The sequence below is a fragment of the Dermochelys coriacea genome, chromosome 3 (assembly GCF_009764565.3).
Source record: "Dermochelys coriacea isolate rDerCor1 chromosome 3, rDerCor1.pri.v4, whole genome shotgun sequence".
NCBI lineage: Eukaryota > Metazoa > Chordata > Testudines > Dermochelyidae > Dermochelys > Dermochelys coriacea.
Window position 1 is genome coordinate 15,991,261 of NC_050070.1, and position 14,777 is coordinate 16,006,037.

At 42.4% G+C, this 14,777-nt stretch overlaps 1 protein-coding gene across 1 annotated transcript in view; it reads left to right on the forward strand.

Annotated features, from left to right (window-relative positions):
* Nucleotides 1-14,777, forward strand: part of LOC119853499 (CD2 associated protein) — a 150,327-nt gene that overhangs the window by 91,406 nt on the left and 44,144 nt on the right. The window contains exons 7-8 of the mRNA XM_038396619.2: nucleotides 1,212-1,320; nucleotides 10,543-10,637. Coding sequence (XP_038252547.1) covers nucleotides 1,212-1,320; nucleotides 10,543-10,637 — 204 coding nt within the window. The remainder of the gene's footprint in view (nucleotides 1-1,211; nucleotides 1,321-10,542; nucleotides 10,638-14,777) is intronic.

A 14,777-nucleotide genomic window follows, 5' to 3' on the forward strand; every position in this document is an offset into this window, starting at 1 on the left:
TGGTCAGAGAAGTTTTCCCATTCTGCCAAAAATTTTGAGATTAAATTTTTTTCCTGTTCCTCATTAAATTGAAACTGAGACTTTTTTTTTTTTTGGTGGGGGAGGGAGAAGTCATCCCAGTATACCCAAGAGCCTGGAGGTTAGGGCACTTGCCTGGGATGTGGGAGACTCGGGTTCAAGTCCCTGCTGTGCCTGGATTTTCCCACATTACAGATGAATGCCCACTAGGGTGAGGATCTCTCTCTGATTTCGAAATTCCATCCTGGACCTAAGAAATCTTTCCTGAACATTTTTTTTCCCAAAACTGATAAGTTTCTGTGAAAAGTTACAGGTTCAGTGATCAGTGTTTTCTGACAAACTGTTTCATCAAAATTCCTGGTTAGTTCTATTGTGAAGAAAACGTCTGAAAGTGACTTAAGCAGTCTGAATCCGTCTGCAGGCTCAGTAAGCCTGAAACAATGTCTTGGACTGGAGAAATCGGGTACATTATCATAATGGGATGTTAACTCACAAGGTCGATGGCAAATTAAATGTCTGCAGAGTTCATTTTAACAGAAACATCCAGCTAATGTTTTTATCCGCTTTGATGGATGCTGTGGCAGATACACCGGACCCTCGCTAGAATGCGCATCTATATAGTGCAAATTTGCATATAATACAGTCGTGACCAGGGATCCCAAATTTAATTACTTTAATTGGAGGTCATTTTAATGTGGTCCCCGCGGTACTGCACATGGATCGCAAATCCCACGTTCTAGCAAGGGTCCAGTGTATTAGGAGTGAGCGGAAGGCAGGACAAGCAGCTGTCATCTTAAACTGCTTCTATAAACAGTGGAGTCCTGTAGTCTGCTTTCTCCAACTGCTAAGCACTTCAGCCCTCCTGGGGACTGAATCCAACCCACGATGGTGTTGGTGGAAAAAGATGAAGTTGCTGCTTGGTTGTCTCACTCCTACTGCATCAGTGGCCTTAATATTGTAATTATAGAACCTAACTAAATTTAAATACGTAATGTGACCATCTCAAAGAATGAGTGACACCCTTGACATATGGAATTAATTACCTAATTGTAAAAGAGAGCTGACATCATTTCAAATGGTCAAATCATGAGAAGGTGTCTGATAGCCAAATCAAAACAAAATGCTTTTAATTTTGCACTCTCCCTTTCTAATAAGTTATTGTGCGTATCTTTTTTTCTCTTGCATTTGTTTAGCCACTACCTAACCTTCCTCCGGGACCAAAACTAACCCAGTTTCCTAGTGTAACAAAAGCAGAACCTGCAGTAGATGTAACAAAAGTAGAAACAGAAAGCAAACCAAAAGGTAAGGTTAATGTATATTTGCCTCTTTTTTTATTTTCTAGTCAAAGAGTCATGGAAGTGTAGGACCGAAAGGAGCCTCGATAGGTCATCTAGTCCAGTCCCCTGCATTGAGGCAGGACACTAAGTATCCTAGTATTATCTATTCTCTGTGAAGATGTATGTAGTTATGGAAGTATACAATAAAATAACTTGTTCTGATTTAAGACCTTACATTTTTATTTAGTAAAAATGTACTTAGAACTCTCAAAATACTTTTTCAGCTTCAAAGTGTCTTACAAATACTAAGTACGGTAGGTTTACCCACTCTATACAGATGTGTGGAAACTGAAGTCAGAGGTTGACTTCCCACATTTCTGCTTGTATTAAAATTCAAAGTATTCAGATCATATAATTACAGATGGCATCCAATTAACATAGGAGCTGTCTCTAAAAATATAAGGCCTCGTCTACACACACACAGTTGCCGTGATTTAACTAAAGATGCAAAATCCTGTGTAGCCAATATAGCCTGTTTTATCTGATATAAGAGTACCCACAGAGGGCTTTGTATTGTTTTAACTAAATATGTTTTTTGACTTTTATTGTGGGTCTTGTCTACACACAAACTTGGCATTGGTTTGCTTAAAGATGTATTTTTAAATCCGTTTAGTTAAACTGGTCCAAGTTTGTGCATAGACACGCATCAAAATAAGAGGCAGGCTATTTACTTTAGCTTAATCATTTTCAGAACTAAGCAAATTGAAATAAACCACTGAGTCTGGCCTATGCTTACATTATTACCAGCAGAGCTATGTTGGTATAGGGTGTGATGTTTCTTCCCCCCATCCCCCCTCAACATAGGTCTCGTGGTAAAAGCCCAAGTGCAATCCATACAGTACTTGCATGATGGGGGATTCTATCCTGGGAAACAGTGACTCTGAAAAAGATTTAGGTATTGTGGAGGATAATCAACTGAACATGAACTCCTAGTGCAGTACTGGGACAAAAAAGAGCTAATGCTGTTCTGGGACGCGTAAACGGAATCTTGAGGAGGAGTAGAGGATTTATTTTACCTTTTATATTTGGTACTGCTGTGACCGTTGCTGGAATCCTGTGTCCAGTTCTGGTGTCCACAATTCAAGTAGGCTGTTGACAAATTGGTTTATCAACAATTGGGTTGAGAGAAGAGCCATGAGAATGATTAAAGGATTAGAAACCTGCCTTATAGTGGCAGATTCAAGGAGCTCAATATATTTATCTTAACAAAAGAAGGTTAAGGGGTGACTTGATTACAGTCTGTAAATACATACATGAGGAACAAATATTTGATGATGGGCTCTTCAATCTAACGGAGAAAGGTATAACACTATCCAATGGCTAGCAGTTGAAGCTAGACAAATTCAGATTGGAAATAAGGTGGAATTTTTAGCAGTGAGAGTAATTAACTGTTGGAGCAACTTACCAAGGGTCATGGTGGATTTTCCATCACTAATAACTTTTAAGTCAGGATTGGATACTTTTCTAAAAGATCTGCTCTAGGAACTGTTTTGGGGAAGTTCTCTGTCCTGTATTATGCTGGAGGTTATACGAGACAATCACAATGGTCTTTTCTGGCCTTGGAATCTAAGAATCTATTAGAAGGTTAGTTAACTTTTCATAGAGTGTTAAGGGGGAGATACAGACAGCTCACTGCCTTGTAGACTCAACAGGCCAGCAGGGTAGCCATTTACATTGTGAAGTCTATTTTCACAATCAAAATGGCTAGAAATTTTTTTTTTAATGTTTAAATTTTGGATGATACATTGTGTTGTTGGATTAATTCTGAGAATATTAATTTTCATTTTATTTAATCTTTTCTATAGCCTGAAAAAGACCTCTGGCTAAAAGCATGCAAATTTCAGTCAGATCCTCAGCAGCTATGTTGATTTATATGATTTATTTGTATTAAGTAGTTAAATGATGGTCTCTCTAAAGCAGAGGTGGGCAAACTATGGCCCGGGGCCTGCATCTGGCCCTCCAGACGTTTTAATCCTGCCCTCAAGCTCCAGTTGGGGAGCGGTGTCCGGGGTTTGCCTCACTCTGCGCAGCTCCCAGAGACAGTGACATGCCCTGCCTCCAGATCCTACGCATAGGGCAGCCATGGGATTCTGCATGCTGCCTCTGCCCCGTATGCTGCCCCTGAAGTTCCCATTGGCTGGGAACTGCAACCAATGGGAGCTGCAGGGGGTGGTGCCTGTGGACAGGGCAGCACACAGAGCCGCCTGGCTGCGCCTCCATGTAGGAACCGGGGGGTGGGAGGGGATGCAGCTGGGAGCTGCTTGAGGTAGATGCTGTCCGGAGCCTGCACCCCGACCCCCTCCTGCACCCTAACCCCTTGCCACAACCCTGATTCCCCCTTCCAGCCTCCAAACCTCTTGGTCCCAGCCTGGAACACTATCCTGCATTCCCATCCCCAGCTCCAGCCCCACCCCAGAGCCCTCACCCCCAGCCGGAGCCCTCGCTCCCCAGACCCACCCCAGAGCCCTCACCCCCAGCCGGAGCCCCTTTCTGAACTCCTCATTTCTGGCTCCACCCCAGAGCCCGCTCCCTGCCAGAGCCCTCACCTCCATGTCCAATTTCGTGAGCATTCATGGCCCGCCATACAATTTCCATACCCAGGTGTGGCCCGTGGACCAAAAAGTTTGTCCACCCCTGCTCTAAGGTGTGGAGACTAACACATTACAGATGCTCAGTTACCCAGGTGATTAAATGCAGTCTGAAAACCAGATGGAAAACTTTTACATGACAAAATAAGACTATCTGATGTCCTGTGAGGAGGGCTTATTTATTTGTTTTAAAAACTATATCTCAATTTACATAGGTTTATTGTTACAAAAATATATTAAGAATAATATCCTTACTTTTGAGGAGGTGGGCATGGAAGTAAACCACCAATGTTTAGTTACTTGGTTAATAAAATAAACACACATCATCTTAAAACATTTAGATTATCAGGAATTCATTTTAGTGTCTCTCTTCTGCTTCTGGAAGTTTGTTTTGGTCATTAGTACAAGTAAATAAACACCTTTTTGCTAAAGAAATCTTTAGTTTGTTTTCAGTGTTATCAGGTTTAAGACCTTTCAAAGGACAACAGCTATGACCACTGCTGCTTCACTGTAATACACTCCAAAACTTCCATGAAGTATTGAATCTGTGGATGATCTTCCATCTAAAACTGCAGTTTAATTAGAAATAACCTTTTATTTACTGCCAGGCACAAGACTAGTTAAAACAGCAAGATCCTTAAGTAATTATTTGTTCATTAAATATACTGCTGTTAACTTGTTAAATAGGTTAAGTGGTTGAGATTTTTTTCTATAAGCCACCTTCTTGGATTTTTGCGCTCTGGTAATTCTATAGTAAAAAGACAAGATGAAGATGTTCTTGGGTTACATAGAAGGTGATGTTTCAGCCCTGACTGTGTTCCCACCCTAGTAAATGGTTACTGGTCTGCTGTATTGGACCCAACTTTTTGAATCCAATGTGCTTTCAAGCCGGCTGAGTGCAATCACAATCTCTAACTCTGGGGTTCTAGCGTACACTCTGTGGGTGCGGAATCTATCTGGCACCCTTCTTTGGGATGTGGAACTCTGCAGTCCAGATATCATAGGCCCTGAGACCAGTACAGGACATCCCAAGCCTCTCCAGTCACCTATGCATTCTTCCCCAGACTCCACCTTCATGGGCACTCTGGTTTATAGTTTCTCATTAGGGACCACATGAGAGTTAAAGAAAATAAGACTTTGCAAAGGAACTGCCTAAACGCACACATTTTGGGCAGCACAGGAGAGTGACCGATCTAGGCAAAGCAAGAAACCCCTGAACCCAGTTTCCTCCCTCAAAATTCCTCACTAGTCCTGAGCGTCCTGGGTTTGGTCAGTGTTCTAGCGGGAGGCAAAATTCCTCCTGTCTTCTTGCCCCCCACTGTCTCCACTCCTCCTGGTGTGTGTGTGTGGGGGGGGGGGGGCGGGGGAAGAGGCAGGAGGGGTTCTGTTGTCTCTTTCTGATGAAATTCTGCTTAGTGAGAGCGTCTCTTTTAAGCACAGGTTTTGTCCACCTCTCTCTTCTTTTCTTTCTTCACTGGGGAAGTTCCATGTACCAACACTCAGGTGCTCTGCTGGGCAGAGTCTCTAAGTCAATGGCTGTACTGGTAGCAACCCATTGTTCTACCAGAGTAGAACAATACAGGGTTAATACTACTGTTTATTTCCGGTATGTATTTATTCCAGTGACAGAATGGAAATTCTAATCCACACTGAAGGTTACAATTATAAGTGCTTGACATATAAAATAAAAAGGAATTCATAAAATGACATTCCTAAACTGTCAAGTGTTTTTACATAGTTATACAATTTGTAACTAAAGTATAAGGCCCTAATCCTGCAAATTTTATGCATGTGTTGAACTTTACTAGGACTGCTGCAAGTTAAGTGTGTGTAAGTGTTTGTAGGGTTGGACCCTATGAAGAATATGCTAGCTCTAAATTCAGGCTATGGAATAAAAAGATATCCTGCATTGACTTGGAGACCAGCAATAATTGTTGAAATCATTTATAATTGACTAATCAGACACAGAGGACCCTAACCCTGATTAACATTGGTAGCATTATCACATCTGTAAGGGCATATCGGTTACCATTCAAAAAAACGGCAGTAAGTTAATTGCAAGGGAAATTTTAAATATTTTTTACCTATGGGGAGGAGAGTAAAATGGTAAAAGCATTAATATTTAACATTGCTTGCAGTTTTGTCATAAAGCTTGCAGTTCCTGGTGTGCTTGAGCACAGTCTGTTGGAAGTAACAAAAATTAGGGCTGTCGATTTAATCACAGTTAACTCACACAATTCAAAAATATTTATCGTGATTAAAAATATTAATCGTGTTTAATCGCAGTTTTAATTGCACTGTTAAACAATAGAATATCAATTGAAATGTATTAAATATTGATGGCTTTTCTACATTTTCAAATCTACTGATTTCAATTACAGTACAGAATACAAAGTGTACAGTACTCACTTTTTAATTTTTATTACAAACATTTGCACTGTAAAAATGATAAACAAAATAATTTTTAATTCACCTCATACAAATACTGAAGTGCAGTCTCTTTATTGTGAAAGCGCAACTTTCAAATGTAGATTTTTTTTTTGTTACTTAACTGCACTCAAAAACAAAACAATGTACAACTTCAGAGCCTACAAGTCCACTCATTCTTACTTCTTGTTCAGCCAATCGCTAAGACAAAAATGTTTTGTTTACATTTACAGGAGATAGTACTGCCCTCTTCTTATTTACAGTGTCACCAGAAAGTGAGAACAGGTAATTTGCATGGCACTTCTGTAGCCGGCATTGCTAGGTATTTATGTGCCAGATATGCTAAACATTCGTATGTCCCTTCATGCTTTGACCACCATTCGAGAGGACATGCTTCCACGCTGATTAAAAAATAATGCATTAATTAAATTTGTGATTGAATTCCTTGGGGGAGAATTGTACGTCCCCTGCTCTGTTTTGCCTGCATTCTGCCATATATTTCATGTTATAGCAGTCTTGGATGTTGACCCAGCCCATGTTGTTCATTTTAAGATCACTTTCACTGCAGATTTCACAAAATGCAAAGAAGGTACCAATGTGAGATTTCTAAAGATAGCTGCAGCACTCAACCCAAGGTTTAAGAATCTGAAGTACCTTCCAAAATCTGGGAGGGACGAGGTGTGGAACATGCTTTTAGAAGCCTTAAAAGAGCAACAATCTGATGTGGAAACTGTAGAACCCAAACCACCTGCAAATGTAAACAAACTTGTTTGTCTGAGGCTATGTCTACACTATGAAATTAGGTCAAATTTATAGAAGTCAGTTTTGTAGAAAGCATTTGTATACAGTTGATTGTGTGTGTCCCCACACAAATGGTCTTAGTGCATTTATCCAGCATTTAGTCGGCAGAGTGTGTCCACAGTACTGAGGCAACTGTCAACTTCCGGAGTGTTGCACTGTGGGTAGCTATCCCACAGTTCCCGCAGTCTCTGCTGCCCATTTGAATTCTGGGTAGAAATCCCAATGCCTGAGGGGCAAAAACATTGTCGTGGGTGGTTCTGGGTACATATTGTCAGGTCCCCCTTCCCTTCCTCCCTCCATGAAAGCAATGGCAGACAATCATTTTGCGCCTTTTTTCCTGGGTTGCCCGAGCAGACGCCATACCACAGCAAGCATGGAGCCTGCTCAGCTCACTGTCACCGTATGTCTCCTGGGTGTTGGCAGACGCAGTACTGCATTGCTACACAGCAGCCACTCATTGCCCTTTGGCAGCAGACAGTGCAGTATGACTGGTAGCCATCGTCGACATACTCCAGGGTGCTCTTTTAACTGACCTCGGTGAGGTCAGGGGCGCCTAGGCAAACATGGGAGTGAGTCAGCCAGGTCATTACCCTTTTAAGTTTTGTCTCATGGCGATTCAGTCCTGCCGGCAGTCCTACTGCACTGTCTTTTAATGAGCAGCCAGGAGACAACTATGACCAGCAGTCATACTGCACCATCTTCTGCCAAGCACCCAGGAGATGACTATGGTCAACAGTTGTACTGCATAGTCTGCTGGCAGCAAGATGTATAAAGATAGATGAAGTGGCTCAAAACAAGTAATAGACCAGATTTGTGTTGTATTCATTTTCTCCTCCCTCCCTCCATGAAATCAACGGCCTGCTAAACCCAGGGTTTTGAGTTTTATCCTTGAGGGGGCCATTCTGTTTCTCCTTGATGCAAAGCCACCCCCTTTGTTGATTTTAATTCCCTGTAAGCCATGTTGTCAGTCGCCCCTCCCTCTGTCAGAGCAACGGCAGACAATATTTTCGTGCCTTTTTTCAGTGCAGATGCCATAGCACTGGGAAGATGGAGCCCGCTCAGATCACCGTGGCAATTAAGAGCACTATAAATAACACACACGTTATCCAGCAGGATATGCAGGACTATAACCTGCAAGAAAAGCGAAACCAGGCGAGGAGGAGGTGACTGCAGTGTGGTGATGAGGACATGGACATAGACTTCTCACAAAGTACGGGCCCCTGCAATGTGTACATCATGGTGTCAATTGGGCCTGTTATGGTGTGGAACGCTGATTCTGGGCCTGGGAAACAAGGACAGAGTGGTGGGACTGCATAGTGTTGCAGGTCTGGGACGATTCCCAGTGGCTGCAAAACTTTCGCAACCATAAGGGCACTTTCATGGAACTTTAACTTGCTTTCCCCTGCCCTGAAACGCAAGAATATCAAGATGAGAGCAGCCCTCACAGTTGAGAAGTGAGTGGCGATAGCCTTGTGGAAGCTTGCAACGCCAGACAGCTACTGGTCAGTCAGGAATGAATTTGGAGTGGGAAAATCTACTGTGGGGGCTGCTGTGATCCAAGTAGCAATGCAATCGTTGACGTTCTGTTATCAAGGGTAGTGACTCTGGGAAATGTGCAGGTCATAGTGGATGGCTTTTCTGCAATAGGATTCCCTAACTGGTGGGGCGATAGACAGAACCCATATCCCTGTCTTGGCACCGGAGCACCAAGGCAGCGAGTACATAAACTGCAAGGGGTACTTTTCAATGGTGCTGCAAGCACTTGTGGATCACAAGGGACGTTTCACCAACATCAATGTGGGATGGCCAGGAAAGGTACATGACACTTTCATCTTAAGGAACTCTGGTCTGTTTCAAAAGCTGCAGCAAGGGACTTACTTTCCAGACCAGAAAATTACTGTTGGTGTGAGCTATCTACAACCTCCTCCTTATCATCATCTTCCTTGTCCCCAAAACCCACTTCCGTGTTCCCTGCCACTCCTTGGATGGAGTCAAAGCAAAGTAGTGGTGGCTGCACCCCCTAGAATGGCATGCAGCTCATGATAGAAGCGGCATGTCTGGGGCTCTGAACCGGAGCGGCCGTTTCCTCTCTGGTTTTTTGGTAGGCTTGCCTGAGCTTCTTAATTTTCACGTGGCACTACTGCAGGTCCCTGTTTATAGTCTCTGTCCTTCATGCCACTGGAGATTTTTTCAAATATTTTGGCATTTCGTCTTTTCGAACGGAGTTCTGCGAGGACAGATTCATCTCCCCATACAGCAATCAGATCCCGTACCTTCCATTCGGTCCATGCTGGAGCTCTTTTGCGATTCTGGGACTGCATTGTCTCCTGTGATGATGCGCTCTGTATGGTGACCTGTGCAGGTGAGCTCGCCTCGCTGGCCAAAAAGGAAATGAGATTCAAAAGTTTGCGGGCCTTTTCCTGTATACCTGGCCAGTGCATCTGAGTTTAGAGCGCTGTTCAGAGCGGTCACAACTGAGCACTCTGGGATAGCTCCGGGAGGCCAATACCGTCGAATTGTGTCCACAATACCCCAAATTCGACCCGGGATGGCCGATTTCAGCGCTAAACCCCTCGTTGGGGGTGGAGTAAAGAAATCCGATTTTAAGAGCTCTTTAAGTCGAAAAAAAGGGCTTAGTTGTGTGGACGGGTGCAGGGTTAAAGTGAGATAACACTGCTAAATTCGATGTAGCATAGACCAGGCCTGAGCGATTGGCTGAATAAGAAGTAGGACTGAATGGACTTGCAGGCTCTAACATTTTACACTTTTTTTTTTTTGAGTGGATTTTTTTTTACATTTGTTAATTCAACTTTCATGATAGAGTTTGCAGTACAGTACTTGTATTGGGTGAATTGCAAAATACTATTTTTTTTTGTTTTTTTACAGTGCAGATCTTTTAATAAAAATAAGATGAGCACTGTACACTTCGTATTGTGTTGTAATTGAAATCAATTATATTTGAAAATGTGGAAAACATCCAAAAATTTAGTGTTCTATTGTTTAACAGTGCGATTATTTACGCAATTAATTGCAATTAATTTTTTAATCACTTGACAGCCTAATGAAAATCTCTGCCAGACACACGTTAAACAAAACTAGGGAGATGTTCAACTCTAGTTGCAGAGCTTCAATTCAGATGTCTAAAATGGGAGAATTGAATAAAGAGTATACTACTGTCTTATTTTTGGCGTGTTCTGCTGGACATAGTAAAACATACTGAAGTTGGTCGATATATAAGATCAAAAGATGATTGTAGTAGTAGTTATCCTTCTAAAAAAGATAATAATTTTGAGCTTTTATTTATGTACCTTCATTCATACAACAGATTAGAACACTGTGCAAATGCAACCATTTTTGCTTTTTTGTTTCAGCCAAGGAATATTGCAGGACTCTTTTGCCCTTTGAAGGTTCAAATGAAAATGAACTTGGTTTTAAAGAAGGCGAGATTGTCCAGATAATAAGTAAGGTAAGGGCTTACTAATCACTGAGTTTTCATAAATGTAGTTGAAGTACAGAATAAAAGGGCAGGTCTACACTTAAAATGCTGCATCATCACAGCTGCAGTGTTTCAGGGAAGACGCTACTATACCAACGGGAGAGCTTTTCTCATTGGTAAAAAGAAAAGGAGTACTTGTGGCACCTTAGAGACTAACAAATTTATTTGAGCATAAGCTTTCGTGAGCTACAGCTCACTTCATCGGATGCATTTGGTGGAAAATACAGTGGGGAGGTTTACACACACACACACACACACACACACACACACACACACACACACCCCCCCCCATGAAACAATGGTTTTTTTCATAGACACTGTAAGGAGAGTGATCACTTAAGTCGAGCCATCACCAGCAGCAGGGGGGGAAAGGAGGAAAACCTTTCATGGTGACAAGCAAGGTAGGCTATTGCTTGTCACCATGAAAGGTTTTCCTCCTTTCCCCCCCCTGCTGCTGGTGATGGCTCATTTTAAGTGATCACTCTCCTTACAGTGTGTATGAAAAAACCCATTGTTTCATGTTCTGTGTGTGTGTGTGTGTGTGTGTGTGTGTGTGTGTGTGTGTGTGTGTGTGTGTGTGTGTGTGTGTGTGTGTGTGTGTGTGTGTGTGTGTGTGTGTATATAAATCTCCCCACTGTATTTTCCACCAAATGCATCCGATGAAGTGAGCTGTAGCTCACGAAAACTTATGCTCAAATAAATTTTAGTCTCTAAGGTGCCACAAGTACTCCTTTTCTTTTTGTGAATACAGACTAACACGGCTGCTACTCTGAAATTTCTCATTGGTGCAGTTAATCCACCTCCATGAGAGGCGGTAGCTCTCCCGCCAACATAGCGCTGTCTACGTCTGGGGTTAGGTTGGAATAACTACGTTGCTCAGGGATGTAGACTTTTTTACACCCCTGAGCAATGTAGTTATATCAATGTAAATTTTATAGTGTAGACCTGGCCTTATCAGCAGTAGATCTCATTCTTTCCAGATCAGTTTTGTTTAGCATGCTGATAAATTATTTTATCTTGGTAATAGATCTGAGTTTGTCCTAGAATTTAACCATATGCTGTTCTATAATCTCATAAAAGCATGAAAATAAATCCTTTCTTTATTGATTTTGACCACTTATCGTTTGGCAATCACTTCCCCCATAGATTTCCAGGTGTGGTGGACTGGGTTGTAGGAGTGAGTTGAGTTCTCTTTAAAGAAACAGTTGAGTTTTGCACTGAAATTTTGACATGCAATATTTAATGTTGTAAATATATTTTTAAGCAAGGATTATTCTCAGTATGAAAATCCAAATGTTTCGTAATATTTGAGATCTCAGAATCATAGTACTTAACAAAACTGCTTTATGGTGGATAATCTGTCTTGCTTCTTGAAGGAATAAACTTTGTCTGAATATTCACTTATTTGTGCTAATATGCAAGAGAGAGTCAGTGTTGAAAGGCAGCAGTTGCATCCCTAACCCATTTTATAAATGTTTTGCTGTAAAGAAAAAAAAAAGGGGCTGAAAATCATTGGTTACTGCTTAATTTTCCTCACCTATAGTCTATAATCTTTTTATATTAATCACATTTTACTAAGTGGGATATTAGAGGATTGATTTAGGTGGGGAATTGGAAGCATAAACTACAATCCAGTTTTCATGTTCATAGTAGTCTACAGTGCGGAGCATAAATACACATAAGCTAAGCTTCTTTAAAAGGATTTTGAGTTTTTTTCCAAGAGATTCCAACATGTCTTTAATGATAGCTACAATGATTTTCTTGTTTCATTATTTGCTTGCATTACAGTAGGACCGGAAGTTAGTTAGTGTGACAATGTTCTTGCTCTAACTTCGTGGGTCTTGCGCTTATTGGCGGATTTGCTCACCTTGGAGCTTCACTGTAGCCCTCAGCTTGGCCATTTTTCTGAATTCACAGTTCAGATCAACGACTCCTGTGTCTGACCAGGAGTTGGGAGGATTTGGGGGGAACCCGGGCCTGCCCTCTACTCCCAGGTTCCAGCCCAGGGCCCTGTGGAATGCAGCTGTCTAGAGTGCCTCCTGGAACAGCCGTATGACAGCTACAACTCCCTGGGCTACTTCCCCATGGCCTCCTCCCAACACCTTCTTTATCCTCACCATAGGATCTTCCTCCTGCTGTCTGATGATGCTTGTACACCTCAGTCCTCCAACAGTCTGCGTTCTCACTCTCCGCTCCTAGCGCCTCTTGCTCCCAGCTCCTCACACGCACACCACAAACTGAAGTGAGCTCCTTTTTAAAACCGAGGTGCCCTGATTAGCCTGCCTTAATTGATTGTAGCAGCTTCTTGATTGGCTGCAGGTGTTCTAATCAGCCTGTCTTAATTGTCTCCAGAAGGTTCCTGATTGTTCTGGAACCTTCCCTGTTACCTTACCCAGGGAAAAGGGGCCTACTTAATCTGGGGCTAATATATCTGCCTTCTGTTACTCTCCTATAGCCATCTGGCCCGACCCTATCACAGTAGGTTTTCATAAGCACCAAATGATTAAGACAATTCATGCCCCAAAGAGCTTACTATCCAAGTAGCCAAGACTACAGAAGGAGACCGAAGGACATGTAGACAGAGTGATTTATCCAAGGCCGTACAGCAGGTAAGTAGTGGAGTCAGGAATAGAGCCCAGTCCGGTGTCCTTAATCCCAGTCCAATCTCTATCAATTGGACCACACTGCTTACAAAGTCTAGATTTCTTAAAAATACTTATCACAGTAACTAACTCAATCCCAGTTTTTGATCTTATCTAATTTTCTGCGCTTAATGTCATAGCAGTTAACATAGCTAGGGGCTGGAGTAATTAACTTTTCTATTTTTCCTCTTCCTGTGTTCACTTGCCAAACAAAGGGAAGCAAAATTATAGATTAGCGAAATGAAACTGGGACAAACATAGTTTCTGAGCCTGTGGCCGTCTTCTAAAGTAATTTTTGCTTGTTTTCAAAATAAAAAACCCCTGAGTTTATGCAAGTTTGTTTGTGCAGATAAATACTTCATTGGTTTTCTCTATAAGTGGAATGCTACTGAAAACCTGTAGGATGATGCATATTACTTACAAAGCACCGTACACAGCAGTGGCACTATATTTTGTTTTGTAAAGACGGAGTTAGAATCATAGAATCATAGAATATCAGGGTTGGAAGGGACCCTAGAAGGTCATCTAGTCCAACCCCCTGCTCAAAGCAGGACCAAGTCCCAGTTAAATCATCCCAGCCAGGGCTTTGTCAAGCCTGACCTTAAAAACCTCTAAGGAAGGAGATTCTACCACCTCCCTAGGTAACGCATTCCAGTGTTTCACCACCCTCTTAGTGAAAAAGTTTTTCCTAATATCCAATCTAAACCTCCCCCATTGCAACTTGAGACCATTACTCCTCGTTCTGTCATCTGCTACCATTGAGAACAGTCTAGAGCCATCCTCTTTGAAACCCCCTTTCAGGTAGTTGAAAGCAGCTATCAAATCCCCTCTCATTCTTCTCTTCTGCAGACTAAACAATCCCAGCTCCCTCAGCCTCTCCTCATAAGTCATGTGCTCTAGACCCCTAATCATTTTCGTTGCCCTTCGTTGTACTCTTTCCAATTTATCCACATCCTTCCTGTAGTGTGGGGCCCAAAACTGGACACAGTACTCCAGATGAGGCCTCACCAGTGTCGAATAGAGGGGAACGATCACGTCCCTCGATCTGCACGCTATGCCCCTACTTATACATCCCAAAATGCCATTGGCCTTCTTGGCAACAAGGGCACACTGCTGACTCATATCCAGCTTCTCGTCCACTGTCACCCCTAGGTCCTTTTCCGCAGAACTGCTGCCGAGCCATTCGGTCCCTAGTCTGTAGCGGTGCATTGGATTCTTCCATCCTAAGTGCAGGACCCTGCACTTATCCTTATTGAACCTCATTAGATTTCTTTTGGCCCAATCCTCCAATTTGTCTAGGTCCTTCTGTATCCTATCCCTCCCCTCCAGCGTATCTACCACTCCTCCCAGTTTAGTATCATCCGCACATTTGCTGAGAGTGCAATCCACACCATCCTCCAGATCATTTATGAAGATATTGAACAAAACGGGCCCCAGGACCGACCCCTGGGGCACTCCACTTGACACC